This window comes from Cricetulus griseus, chromosome 3 (assembly GCF_003668045.3).
Source record: "Cricetulus griseus strain 17A/GY chromosome 3, alternate assembly CriGri-PICRH-1.0, whole genome shotgun sequence".
In the NCBI taxonomy this organism is placed as follows: Eukaryota; Metazoa; Chordata; class Mammalia; order Rodentia; family Cricetidae; genus Cricetulus; species Cricetulus griseus.
This window is the reverse complement of record NC_048596.1, coordinates 66199985-66214930: the sequence shown is the minus strand read 5'-3', so window position 1 is coordinate 66214930 and position 14946 is coordinate 66199985. Positions and strand designations below refer to the sequence as shown.

At 44.8% G+C, this 14946-nt stretch overlaps 1 protein-coding gene across 3 annotated transcripts in view; it reads left to right on the top strand.

The window, feature by feature from the left end:
- Positions 1 to 14946, top strand: part of LOC100773370 (dedicator of cytokinesis protein 1) — a 495025-nt gene that overhangs the window by 45401 nt on the left and 434678 nt on the right. For all 3 annotated transcript variants that reach the window (XM_027409107.2, XM_027409106.2, XM_035442142.1), the window contains exons 2-3: positions 6747 to 6830; positions 12120 to 12160. In XM_027409107.2, coding sequence (XP_027264908.1) covers positions 6747 to 6830; positions 12120 to 12160 — 125 coding nt within the window. The remainder of the gene's footprint in view (positions 1 to 6746; positions 6831 to 12119; positions 12161 to 14946) is intronic.

Below are 14946 nucleotides of genomic sequence, written 5' to 3'. Positions count from 1 at the left end.
GAATCTGCCATTTTGACCAATCAAAAGTATCCCGTAAGACTTGTTAAGCACATCCCGGTTGAGGGGCAACCATTCTCACCATCGTCTCCAGAGCTCTTCTCATTCAACACTGACTCCCCATCCTTTCTCCCCTCCCAGCTTCTAGCAGCCTCTCTTCTCTCTAGAAAGTTAGGGAGTTTCAACCCTAGTGTTTGAGACTTTCATTTTGCTGAGTGTAATGTCTGTGTTGCAAAACATGCTAAGCTGCCCTTCCTCATAAGGCTGAGCAGCACTCTACTAAATATGCCAGATTTGTTTATCACTCTTCTGCTGATGGACAGGTTGCTGGGGTTACGTCTGCTTTTAGACTGCTGTAAATAATGTACATGTATACACAGTGTTCTGTTTTTACTCCATCTGGGTATTTACACATTGGGTGCATACAAACTTGATATATGTACATCGGGTGATAAATGTGTGCATATGCACACATTGCTAGGTCATGATCATTCAGTTTCTGTGGCAGCTGAACCATTTTGCATTCTTGTCAATGACATGTATAAAGGGTTGCGCTTTTCTCACTCACCACGACATTGATTTCAGTAGGAGAGAGGACGACAGCAATTATGGTGGCTGTGAGGCCATAGCTTCTTGTGGGTTTTGAAGGATTGGGTGTGGTGAGTGTGGTAATGGTGAGAGCTTAGTTGCCTGTATTCATTGGAGAAACTTCTGTTCAAATCTTTTGTCCATTTAAAAACCACTTTTGGTGTTGAAAACATTTATTTAATTTGGGGAGAAGCACACATGTGCATGTGTGTGTTTGTGTGCATACATCAGGTTGTATATGTTGAGGTTAAAAGACAGTTTGTAGGAATTGATTCTGTCCTTCCACCATGTGCATCCTAGGGATTGAACTTGGCTTTTCAGGTTTGGCAGCAAGCATGAGCCACCTCAAGCTTATAAACCGAGCCACCTCAGCGGCCCAAAAATTATTTACCAAGTCAAGGCACTGCATCTTATTAGATTTTCGGATGTTTTCTCTCATTCTGTTGGTCTCCTGATGTATTCTTTTTAATGTTGCTGATGCCCAACCTTTTTATTTTGCCTTTTGTTATATGTTTCTGTTAGTATATCCAAGAAGTCTTCCAGGTTTAATGCCATGTTTTCCCACAAGAATTTTGCAGGTTTTTCTCTTACAGCATTTTTACCTTGTCAATTTTTTGTGCTCTGGGGATCCAGCTTTGTTTGTTTTCTACTTGATATCCAATTGTTCCCACTGCCATCTGTTGAAATGTGACCTCTCTCTATGAGATGGTCTTGAAGCCTTGTTGAAATCACTTGTCCTGTGCATGGGGCTTTCCTCCCTGGCCCTTGGTCTGTGTGTTGGTGTCTATGCCTGTACCACACTATTACTGTGACTTTGAAGTTAGGAACATGGGAGGCCCCAGCTTTGTTCTCCTCTTTCTGTATCATCACAGCTACTCTGGAGTCTGAATGATGGGTGCTCCTGTTTGTGGGGTTTCAGTAGAACTACACTGAGCTGTAGATTGCTCTGGATGCCACTGACATGCTAACAGTTTGAAATTCTCCTCTTCAGGACCATGGGTGTCTTACTATGGTTTCTCTTCATTTCTTTCTGTAACATCCTGTTGTTTTTCAGAGTGTAGTCACCTTTTCCTTCCTTGGTTAAGTGTATCCCTATCTTGTTATTTTTTGTTCTTTAAAAATATATTATTATTAGTGTGTATATGTGTGTATGCATATGTGTGCACTCATGCACACATTCTACAGTCAGAGGACAACTTTGGCTAGTCAGCTCTCTCTTCTGGTGGAGGTCAGACTCAGGTTCTCAAGGTCATACAGCAAGTGCCTTTACCTACTTAGGCAGCTCACTGGTACACTTTTTATTTTTATCTTCAGAACATTGTAGAAATAGCACTTTGAACAGTATCATTTCTGCCTGGCTCTCAGACTCTTCCTTCCATTCTTCCTCCTTCTTATAGCATCCTTCCATCCACACTCCCACCTGGTGTTAGAGAATCTGTTGTGTGCCAGGAGCATTAGAAACTTGCCCCAGAAAGTCACAGTTAGGTCTTTGAGGAATTGATAGTCAAGGGTCTGAGTCACCAGGAAGAAATGGCTGGTGGTCCATCCCTGCCTGAAACATTTACCATGTGGCCTCCTCCAGTTGCTTGACTTGGGGCCAAGTGCAGTACTGTCTCCCTTTGAAGGGACTGTTTAGGAAGTCCAGCCTACAGCCCCTATGGGAATTAATGTGTTTGTCCCTTTCTTTGCAGTGATGGCATTGGGTTCCCACAGGCACTACTGCTAACTTTCTTCCTTCATAGTCCCTGCCCTTTAAGGCCAAATTCAAAGGATGTGTCTAGTGCTTCCTGATTTTTTTCTATACAGAATTTTCTGAATGGCCCAGTGTGGGAAAAGTTTGTCCCTAAGAGGTCAGGCTGTAGGACTGACTGCTTCCTGGGAATTCAACTCTTTCTAGCCCCAACTAGCTCAGAGTGGGCCAATGCACAAGTGAGCCTGGGTTTTGCAAAAGCTGAGTGGAGACTGCCAACACAGACTGTGCAAACACATAGTGCTCTCGAAGCTGGGGACAAGCCCTGTGGTAGGTAGGCCTGAAGGAGCACATATGGGGAGGAGCCTGGCCCCCATCCTCCCAGGACAAGCCCTGAGAACATGAGTACCTTTGAACACTTTTTCCATTGAAGGCAAGATAAAGGAACTGAGATTACAAACTGAACAACTGATTTCCACTGATTGACTTGAAGAATCTTAATTATCTTTTAAGCCGTTGCCTGAAATCCTGATGTCAGGTTTCAAGGATGTATGGGACCCAGATCTCTGAGCCAACTGATGAGGTGGTAACCTTCAGTTGGGATGCTGTGAGGAGAACCTCTGCATGGTGGTGCTGGGTGGGGCCGGGTGGGGCTGGGTGGGGCATATAGCCTTGGACCCCAAACAGGATTACAATGGACTGAATAAATTTCCCAGATCTGGGTAAGAACATGCTGAAGAGGAAGAAACTATCAAGGTTTTCCTTCATTCTACTGCAAGCCAGCCGAGAGAGGATACCATATGAGCTGGTTCAAGTTAGGATTTTTGCTGAGTGACTGCAAAGCTAATATAGGTTCCCTTCCTGTAAGGAGTTCCTGTGTAGGCACACAGGAAGACAATTTGGCAAGGGATGTCATGGTTTATAGACAGTTCAGTAGCCAGCGGTTCATTCTAGTTGTGCACAGATACTTCTGATGATTCACTTAGGATATTGCCAAGGATATAGAGTCAAGGGTGGGCCCTGCAGATGAGTGAGGCTGTGAAGTATGGGGAAGGAACTTTTCTAGGTAGCAGGAACAGCTCATGGTGTGGGAGGTGTGGTGGAGTTGGAGAAGGATGAGTAGAGTGCAATGGGATGACATTGTGGGTTGAAGTTGCATCCCACAGAGTTTGCTAGGCAGTGCTGGGTAGTCATTCTCAGAAGGAATGCTTTGGGCAGTGTGCAGTGCTGACAATGGTGGTGGTGGGGGCAACAGAAGATTTCATGACCTGGAGAGTTGGACTTGCAGTTTGGGTGGGAGACATTCTAGAATGGAAGACATGGGCCTCTAGGGCTGCTTGAGCCTGCCAAAATGCTGTGAACTTCAGTATTATCTTTTCTTCTCCCTCCCTCCCTCCCTCCCTTCTTCCCTCCCTCCCTCCCTCCTCCCTCCCTCCTCCCTCCCTCCTCCCCTCCCTCCCTCCCTCCTTCCCTCCGTTCTTTTTCTGTACTGTGGATTAAATCTAGGACCTGGAATTTGCTGGGCATTGCTCCCCAACAGAGCTATGTCCTCACCTCTCCTTTTACTTTTTATTTTGAGGCAAGTCACTAAGCAATTCAGGCCAACTTTGAATTCACACTGACTTGGAACTTGTGACCCTCCAACTTTAGGTTCCTAAGTAGCTGAGATTAAAAGGAGTGATCCATCCTGCCCAGGAAGTGTTTTTATCATCAAGTAGGTTGATGGACTATATTGGAGTTTTCCCAGGTTAAGTAGACTGCTGCTCCCCTATGGTTGACCTTACATATCATTAGATAACTTTTCTGCACCCTTCAAAAGGTCACTGTGCTTTGTAAAGGTGATGATTTATGTTGATTTGATTGGAATGATAAGCCAATTTTTTGTTTCTGAGATTTTCTTTGTAAGGAATAAGAAAGATTGTCCCTAAGAAGGGGTAGCCTTAAGTTGCATACTTTGGGGCTTATTTAAAAGCAGCTTTGCTCCCTTGTGAGTGTGTACCTCATATAATTTGAGAAGTGTGCTTATCTGGATTCGTGGTCCTGCAGTGGAAACCAGTTCCAGCTGCCTCCAGGGCTGAATAAGTTGGTTATAAAATACCACTTTTCAATCATTTTGTATGTGCACATGCTTGTGTGTATGTATGCATATTCATATAGAGACCCAGTGACAACTTTGGGGGCTATCCCTTAGTCACCATCCACTTTTTTTTTTTTTTTTTTTTGAGACAGGTCTCTCAGTGGCCTGGAATTGGCTGGCCTGCAAGCCCCTAGGATCTTCCTGTTTCCCCTTCCCCAAATTAGCCAGCTGGGCTTCCTTCCTTCCTTCCTTCCTTCCTTCCTTCCTTCCTTCCTTCCTTCCTTCCTTCCTTCTTCCCTCCTTCCCTCCTTCCCTCCTTCCCTCCTTCCCTCCTTCCCTCCTTCCCTCCTTCCCTCCTTCCCTCCTTCCCTCCTTCCCTCCTTCCCCTCCTTCCCTCCTTCCCTCCCTCCTCCCTCCTTTCCTTCCTTCCTTTTTTAAAATGTGGGGTCAGGTCTTCATGCTTATAAGACTAGCCTTCTGACCTGCTTCCTACATTCTTTCTTCTGCTAGTTTCCTTTTGCAGCTAAAACATACCTCACAAATTTTGGGCCTTAAAACAACATCCATTGATCATTGTCCCTAGCGCTGGAGATCTGAAGCCTCAGAACCCAGGCCCACACAGGGCCATCCGTGGTCTACAAAGGCTGTGGGGAGCATGTGCCCCATGACCTCAGCGTGTTGGACCATCTGAATCTTGTCTCCTCCATCCTGGACTGTTCCTCCTGCCTTCCTCTCATAAGGGTCTTTTTGGTAGCCTATACTCATTATGTGATCCAGAATTAACCCAATGTGAAGATCCTAAACTTGATCACAACTGCAGTGGCCTCTTTGGTTGGGAACAGGCACACAGAGTTCTGGGAGTTAAGATGGCGATGTCTTTGGAGAGTCATTGTTTGATCTACCATATTCCGTGGTCAGATATTCTTATATTGTTGAGTGTTTTAGTTTACTATAACCTTTGGGTTTTTCAGTCACATCAATTTCCATGGAGGGTTGGTGCCAGTGCTGTGGTCCTGCCTCTGGTGACTTGGGGCATGTGCTCACTCCTAGGGCTGTGAGCAAATATGAGTGTGGGTTTGTAGGCTCATTTCTAAGTTAAATGTATGCTTTTGGGTTTTGCGTATGAGTGTCTCATCTTGCTTTTCACTGCTTCTGGATAGGTAGGGTTCTTTGAGGGGAAACACTAAGAAAAAAATTCTGTGTATCCATTTTCATGTTCACACATGCCCAGATGTATTTACACTCAATGTGTTCATTTTATTTCATTCTTAGTACGTCTACCTTGTTTTTTCCGGATCTCTAACTGAGTAGACATGCTAGAAGGGTACTGTTAATGGTGGTGGTAAAAGCATTTATGGTTCCTAAAGGCCTAAGAATATGGCGGTGCTGCCTTGGGGGGAAGCTCGGGCGTCTGCTTTGGGCTGCTTTACCTGATGCAGTTATCGACTGCTAAAGAGTCACTATAAAATGCCAAATAAACTTAATAACTGGTAACAACCTACTTTGTCGGTTGGGGACACTTACATTTTATGAATTTGGGTGGAATACTTGAGCAAATGGAGTTTCCTAGGTATGTGTGGGTTTTGATGCTCTGAGATGTTGTGAAGCTGTGCAAGTGCTTTTGCTTTGCCCTTTTTTAGGAAGAACTCCAAGCTGAGAAGTGTTCTTTGCAGCAAAAGCAAATCACCTCCCAGTACAATGAATACTTCAGTGTCAGGAAGGCTCACTGTGGGCCAGGTGATGCTACAGTGTCAGTCACAGTTAGCCTCAGCTGTGAGCTGGACACACCTGGAAAAGGGAGCCTCTGTTGAGGAATTGCCTCCATCTAAATGGCTTGAGGGCATGTCTTTGGGGGCATTTTTTTGATTGCTATTGATGTGGAAGGGCCTATCCTGTATCCTGTCCTACCTACCTTGGGATCCCACTGTAGGCAGGACCATCCCTAGGCAGCGGGGTAGTGAACATGTGGCTGGGAGCAAACCAGTAAGCAATGCTTCTTCATGGTTGCCGTTCCAATTCCTACCTCTGGGTTCCCACCTTGAGCTTCTGCTCTGGCTTCCCTGCAATGTGTAACTAAAATAAACACTTTCCTACATACAATGCTTTTGGTCAATGTCTTATCACAGCAACAGAAGAGCAAACTAAGGCAGGGGCTACAGCTTGGTGTATCCTGGGAGCTCTGTGAATACAAGGCCAGCCTGGGCTGTTTGTCTTGAACTCCCCATCTCCATAAAAAAAGACATACTCTTTCCCTTTTGTGTCTGGAAGGAAAGGCTGTCCATGTGAGAAAGAGTATCAGAGATGACACAGGATAAGACTGAATATATCATAATGTTGGAAGTAATCACTACTACCTGTGCTAATGTGTTTTCTCACCTCTTTCTTCTTCAACAGCTTTTTATAACTATGATGCTAGGGGAGCAGATGAACTGTCCCTACAAATAGGAGACACTGTGCACATCCTAGAAACTTACGAAGGTGAGTGTGGGCTAATGTTTCTTGTCTGGGGAGTTGGATGCTTCAAGGCTTCCTCAAGCAAAGCCTTTCCCTGTAAGGGTGCTCTGGTCTCAGGATGCTTTTCCCACAGATAATTGCAAAGGTGGTAGGTGGGGCAGCTATTTGTTAAATTAAATGGGGTTTTATTAAGCTCAACTTAAAACTAAACATTATATTTTAACCCCTAATTGCTTCTCACTGGCTCATTATTTTGCAAATGTGTGTAAAAACTGACCCCTTGGCGAGAAACAGATTTGTGGCATTTCGGTTTGTTGATTCAATGTGTGTACTGAATGTTTTGATGTGTGTACTGAATGTTTTGAGTTGTCATTTCATTTTTTTTTTTTTTTATGAAGTTTCACTTTAACTTCTTAACAGCATGTCTCAGGGGAAACTGCAATTGCCATGCTTTGTTTGTTGCCCTTTTTCATTGTCTGTGACCCCATTTTCTTTGGGGTGAACAGATCACTGGTTCTATGGGATACGGTTTAAGGGAAGCAATTGTTGTGGCTTTTCTGGTGCCCTAGGTTTTTGCAGTAGGCTTTCATAGTTAGTGCCTTACACATGGATGCTCTACTGTGGTTATAACTGTGTGCAGGGGCAGCAGAGGCGGTGTCTGCTTGCTTTTTCCCTTCTCTTTCTTTCTTCAGGCATTGTTCTCACCTCAGACTCTCCATAAGACTGTTTTTGTGCTGTTGGCTTTCTTTTCTGCCTGAAAAGATGATTCCTAAACCATGTTTCAGTCACAGGAACTGATTTAAATAACCAAATTGCTTTTAGATGAGGTTCAGTGAAAGTCTTGCAAGTGGGAAAGGAAGTTGTAGACATCTCTTAGTAACTAACAAATTGAACTTCCAGAGAGGTCTTCACACTCCACCTTGCACAGGAGTGAGCTGCACTCTGTTCCTGCCAGCCAGGCAAGTGGGGACTGGCTCCTATGCCCCTCAGAGACATTGCAGAGAAGCAGAACCCTTTTAAAAATCCATGTCATGGCCCTTATTTCTCCATCTGATGCAGGAAGACGTGGAACTCTATTCTATTTGCACCATTTACTCTTAAAAATGTATTGTGGTGGGGGTGGTAGGAGCCAGCTTTATTGGCATATGCCTGGAAGCAGCTGTAGCTTGGCAAAAAGGAGCCCTTAAGCGAATGAGTGGCTGGCTGTGATGGGCGCCGTCTGCTTGTTTTCAGTTTTGACAGCTGACAGTTGGATTTCCTTATCTGCTCTCAGTACATATTGCCAGTGGCTTCGAGGAAACAGAGAGAGAAATTAAGTCGAGGTGAAGGATCAGGCATCTCATCTCAGATGCTTTTCTGATCTTCAGGGAAATGCTCTCTCTGATTTTTGTTTTTGTTTTTTAATTGCCCCAGTCACTTGAATGTGGAATTCCTGGGTCATCAATTCTGAGCAGTGGTGTCTCTCCAGAATTGTTAATGATTTCCTGGGGTGTCTGGGTGTGCAGAGACTGTGTGCCATTCTTTACTTCAGGAGGAGACTGTCTCCTTTCAGCAGTGCCATCCTGAGCCACATCAGCGGGCCTTGTTATACACTAACTTCAAAATAATCTGCTAGTGGCTTTGACTTCCAGGCTGACATCATGATGAGTCTTCAGCCAGGGTTGATTTGCAGGCTGGTTTTGGTTCACATTTATCCACTTTACAAAAGACTTTTGAACATAAAATGCATTCCCTTCCTGGAAATCTTGGTAGGCTTTCTTGGTAGGCTGTGGTCTGAGGAATACATTAAATGCATCTTCCGGAAACTGGGTGACTTTGTCATCAAACGAGGACACTGCTTGGGATGCTTCCCTGGGTCTGCCTGTGCATTGGTTTTGCCTTATGGCATGGCATGGAGTTTGGCTTTGTTTCTACCTCTCTCTCTCTCTCTCTCTCTCTCTCTCTCTCTCTCTCTCTCTCTCTCTCTCTGTCTCCTTCTTCTCCTTCTCTTTCTCTTCTGTTTATCATCAACCTAGATTTTCTTTTTGATACAGGATATCATCATATAGGATGCTGCAAAAGTTGTGACTTCTAAATGATCACTTGGTCTCCCTATGCCCCAAGGTGGGCTGGATTGTTCCTCCTTTTTCTCCTTTTAAGATGATTATTAGTCTTCATTACACACAGGTCAAAGACCACACTTAACCTTTAAGTTCTGGTTAATTGCTCTGTAAGGCTTATTGAGGTGGAGGTTGTCCAACTGCAGCCCTTAGGCCACATATGCAGCTGAGGATAGCAACAAGTGCAGCCCAACATAAAAACCATAAACTTAGTTAAAACATTATGAGATTTCTTTTCTTTTTCTTTTTCTTTTTCTTTTCCAATGCACCTCTCAGCATGAACAACAGTATTTTTAAAAGGTTGGCTAGGCCTGATACAGCCAAGTAAGATACCTACCTTCAAGTCATATCACTGTGGAGGCGGGCAGACCTTCCAATGGCTACTCAATGCAGACTCTTGCCTTTAAGTCATGTCCATTGTTGAGGTCAACCAATCACATGTGAACACAAGTCCCATGTGCTTAGGGAGTGACTCTGGTGCTGTGTTTCCCAGTGCTGGATGCCATTCCAGGGGAAGCTGGAAGCGTTGTGAAATAGTTAGGAAATTATCTTTTGGATGTAGCTATCACAACTAAACCTGATTAATTTAGATTTTTTAAGTGATAATGATATATTTTCTCCCAAAATGGTTGGCCAACTTCCTGTGCTGGCCTGTGGCCTCTCTGAGCATGTTTTTTCTAGTGGGTGTCTCATTTTGATATGGGTGGGTTACATGGAGGCCAACAAGCATACCCTGCCTGGGAGAAGTGTATTATCTTCTAGCCAAGCCTCCTCTCATAGTCATTTTGTCACAAACTTTCATTCCCATGGTGACACCCTCCTCTTCACACTCTGTGTGGCTCAGCCCTGCTTGTCTTAGGTGCCTTGTGGGTCATGAGCAAAGGCTATGTCTGTAATTGGTGTGTGTAGAAAGGTTCTGGTGACAAGTGAATGGGCCCTGCTTGATGAAGCAATAATTCTTGCAGAACATGCCAGGAAGCAGTTAGCTTAGAAATCCCATTACCAAAGAGACTGCCAGCTAACTATGCTAAGTTAGAGATTCCTCCTCTGACCTCCATAGCTCAGTCCCTCCAAACAATCCCCCCCCCCCAAAAAAAAAACCTCTCCTCTTTTCATGTGCCTGTGTTCTTTCCCTATGTGTTGTATATGTTTTATGGTAGGAGAGTGTTAAAGCTCTCCTGTGTCTCACTGGCTCCTCTTTATGATGTTTTGCTCTTTTGTCTGAGGATCTTTAGTCTTAGGCCCTGTCTGCCATGTGAGAATTGTCTCATGTTCTGTAAACAGTAACAGCACTCAGCTGGTCTCAACTCCCATCTCCAGGTTCCTGCTGTCAGGAGCATCTTGTGTCTGTCCAGCTGTTCAGAGTCACACCTGTCTTTAGGCTGTTTCCATAGGACAGGTCGCTGGTGTTGGGTATGGTGTTCATGTCTCTTTGGGGTGGTGGTGGGGGTGGTGGTGCTTAGGGTGGTGGAGTCTGATGTGTTCGCCAGCAGCTGTTGTCTTCATTCTTTTCTATGCCAGGCTGCCATGTCCTGAATTCCTTTTATTTTGGGTCAGCTGTAGGAGGTTGTTGAGTTTTCTCTTCATTGATTAGTAATAAGTTTGGGTTCTCTTCACACGTGTGTAGGTTCTTGGGTTTCTTAGATGCATCATTTATGTAGTTTGTTCCTTTTTTCCATTTGGTTGCTGACAATCCCCACCCCTAACTCCATGGCCTTTTTTTGATATTCTAGAACATCAATCTGTTGTCACTTTCAGGGAAAAAAGGGGCATACTAATGCTGAATGAATGGGAAGGACATAGCAGTAGTCTAAAGGACAGTCCTTTTAGACTGAGTGGTACAGCCTTTGGAAAGCTCATTAGATTACAGTACCATTTCCTGGAGTCTGTAATGTTGTAACATGTAGGCACTGATTGTAGGATAGTCTAGCTCTGAACAGACAGTGACTATTTGGACATCATTCTTCAGATGTGTGACATGTGAACACTTGGCATGCTGTGTCTCGACTCTGTGTTTGGTCCTCACATTGAAAGAGCAGAGTTGGTTCATTTGGCCCTAACTGGGTCTTATATCCTTCCAAGATTCCTGGAGTTCCTGTCCCCCTTTCTGAATATATCTATTTAATTACCACTTGAAGGATTTGTTCAAGTCAACAGCATTACTTCTGGTTCATAGTCACTCTCTGCATTACTACTTTTTGAAGAGGGTTGAGTGACCCACTGCTGCCCTGTGATGTCATTCCTTCACCCCCCTCCAAGAGCTTGCTCTTGTGGCTCTCTTTAGTTGCTGGGGTCTGGTGCCCAAGAATGCATAAAACCCCATGTGGTTGACTCTCTCAGAATTTACCCAGCTCACCTCCAAATGCCTCCTGATGCTCTGCAGGGTCCATTTGTTCCCGTGGGAAAGTATTATGGGATGTCTTTGAGCTTGTGAGTTGCTTTCTGGAAGTAAGGTGACCAGGACCAGTCTTATACTTTGTAAGAAAATATCTATCTGATTTCTTGACCTGGTGGGATTGTGGAGTGACAGGTTCATGGACCTCTTGGCATCTTTAAGGATGAGTGTTTTGCAGTTAACCTTGCTGGGAGGGAGCATGGGTAGTGTCTGGTCTACTGTGGAGGACTCTACTATTCAGCACTTGATGTGTATGAACAGTTGGAGTGTCTTTCCTTCCACTGTCTACTTTCCTTTTCATGTCACATGGAGGGGATAGGAAGTTGGAGCCAGGCCAACCCCTAAGAGGGCAGGGGTTGTGAGTGCTTGGCCCTGCTGCTTCCCTGAGAGCTGTCTTTGCCACAGAAGTACTTTGTGAAGATTATGGCTGCCTCAGGGCAGAGCCTTGCAGAGGGAGGAAGTAGGCCCTCAATAGGCTTTCTGTTGGGCAGCCTTTGATGATCTGAGATTCTGGAAGTTGCACTTGGAGAGATCTTGAGCCAGATCTGCAGAGGCAAGGGCACAAGGAACCTGCAGACACAAGGAACCTGCTGGGAACAAGGCTTCTTTTAGGCTTTAGCTTCAGATTGTTGCTGGGAGAACAGATAGGCAGGCAGAGAAGTGGGGAGGTGCAGGGAGGGAGGCATGTCCTGTGGGACTTCTCTAAGGCTTTAGAATGGTTATCTTTCCCTGGGGTGGTGACTTCTGCATACCTTGAAGGTTTTGCTTGGATCCTTCAGCATCCTGTGTATTAACTGTTTAAATTCTGTGTTTGTTTAGGGTGGTACAGAGGCTACACCTTAAGGAAAAAGTCTAAGAAGGTAAGTTCGTCCATTAAACATGTCTCATCATAAATTAAACTGTGAGAGGAAATCATTTCCGTCTTATTTGTGTCTAAGTATGTTATCTGTTTCTTGCAATTTAACATACATGGGCTGAGGGGAAAAAACAAAACAAAACAAAACAAAACACTGACCATGAGTTGGCTTCTTCTGAATAATGTATGTCTATAGAAATTGCAGCTTCAGCCGGGAATGATGTTGCATATCTATAACCTCACTACTAGGCTAGCCTGGTCTATGTGGTGAGACCCTGTCCCCACAAATGACATTTCAGCTAGGTGGTTAGTTCCAGGTGTTAAGCTGTGGTGTGACATTGGCCTCTACTTGTGAAAGGGAGAATTCTTTTTGGCCTGATAGAACTTTGCATCTCACTGAACCACTGTGTGTAGCCACGAATGGAGTATAATGACATCAGAAAACTAAAATGCTGCAAAAAGTTTTCAGCTTCATATTATCTTTGATAAATTAGCTAGTTTGCAAAGCTCACACATGGCTATTACCCTTTTGCCTCATGGCAGTTTTCAGACTGGCTTAGTCAAGTTGAAAAAGCCCAAGTTTCTAGGGTGATTTGCATGTGTGAGTCTATGCATATCTGAAACAAAAACATACTATTTACTCCTCAGATATTGTGGAGGGCACTCCCATCCACAAGGCTGTGTGGCTTTGACATTCTTAGCTTCACAAAACCTAATTATGGCTCATCTCTCTTACTCTGTAATGCTACACTGTTGCAGTAATGTCCATGCTAAGTTGTGGTTAGTCTGTCCATGTTAACTTGGACGTTTTAATATCTGATTGGGTTTGACATATGGTTCACTTTGCTTCCCAGAATTGGCCTCTCATTACTGTTGTATCCAACTGGACTCTCTGTTGTGATCTTGAGTCTGTAACAGGGCTTTGGAAGCTCAGTGGTTTCTGTGCTAGGGCCTCCCTGCTCTGTATCCTCAGAGGCCTGGGCTGGCCTTTGCTAGCCTGGCTAGAGCACCAGGAAGGCTGTAAAACTACCTATCCCTTTTTTATCAGTTTCACCCAGGGAAGGGTGCAGGTTGGGGGAAGCCATGGTTGATGATTTCAGGAGGCAAGAGATGAGCAGTGTTATGGTTTCTCAGTGGTAATGTGCTTGCCCCTGAGGACCAGAGTTCTATCTCTAGCATCAATGTTTGAAGCCTCAAAATTTGGGTGGTGGCACATGCTTGTAACTGTATTACTGGGAAGGCAGAAACAGAACTTTAGCTGGAGCTCATTGGCCAGCCAGACTTGTCTAATTGGTGAGCTTGAGGCAGTAGTGAGAGCCCTTGTCTCAAAAAACAAGGTGGATGGCTCTGAGGACAGCACCTGAAGTTGACCTTCATATGCATAGATACCCACCCCTTTATTACATATGACAAAGCTGCACTGCTGTGATGAGCACATGCCCAGGAAGGCCACTCAGTTTCCTTGCTGCTTATTTGTTGTCTGGCAACCCCATCCCCATCTTGGGCTCTCTCCCATTCTTCTAGTGCTTTAGAACCTCAAAATTTTCTGCCTGGCCCCAGGATACCCAGGTCTTCCACCTCTTGATGCCCTAATGTTGCAAAAAGGTGTGGTTGTTTTCCACCTAAGATCCCCATTGGTGGATGAGGAAATCAGAGCCTTGCAGAGGCTGTACTTTGATTGCAGTTTTGTGAGGTGTCCCCAAGCCAAAGGAGAGAAGCAAGGCTCTTAGGTGTCTTGGCCAAGAGCCCTGTAAGTGCATCATCTGTCTAGATATTTACAGAAGTTGGGCTGGGCTGTTGCTTATTTCAAACCCCCATCTTATTTAGCCATAATCCCTCTTTGGGCTTCATGATATTGAGTCCAGAGATGAGGGCTTTCTGTCTGTGGACTTGAAAGGCTGGGGTGGCTTGTGTGTTGTCTTACCCCCATCCAAACCCACACCTATTGGTAATACAGAGAAATTGCATGTTCTGTGTGCACCTACAGACCATTGTGGGATGTGAAAGTGTCTTGGTACCTGGGTCCTGGATTGAGTAACCTGGACCTCTTGGTTGCTCAACCTTGACTTCCCCCTTGACTCCTTCCCTTGATATAATAGTATTTCTGTGTGTGATATCTGGTTACTTTGCTGTGGACAGGAGAAGCAGAGATCAGCAGTACCTGCTAGCCACACTCAGCCCTCTTTGAGTCCCATTTCCTTCCAAGCATGATTGGCAGCTTGCTTTCTGGATGTCTACTGTAGACCCTTCTTGGCAGATATCTGGGAAATCCAATCAGAAGCTCCTCTTTCCACAATAGGTACCTTGAAATACCACGGCACTTACTGAATTTCTGCAATGTACACTAGTGGTCTTTAGTGTACTGACCCAAGCCTCTGGGAGTCACTGGTTTGTGCTGCCCTGGACCCCATGAACCAGATTTTGATAAACTCCTGGCTGATGCTGAAGTTCTTCTCAAGGAAACATCTCCTTTGCACAGAACTCTGCTAGGCCACACATCTATACATACACACATGCTTACACTGTACATGGGAGAGTCACAGGATGGTAGAAACATAATCTAGCATGTTTCCCTAGCACTTCTGCAGTTGGGTTGAATTTCCCCCCTTCTTCCAGCTTTTACCATTGTCCACTCCATATGGAGACTGATCAGCCTGTGACTGTCACTCAGTGATCAGTGGACAAGTGGCAATCAATGGTTTAAATCAACTTTTGATGGCAGTCTTGTCATTTTGTAAGGGGAACTTGTTCAGATCCCATCACCAGAATTGGTTTCTGGCAACAGACTTA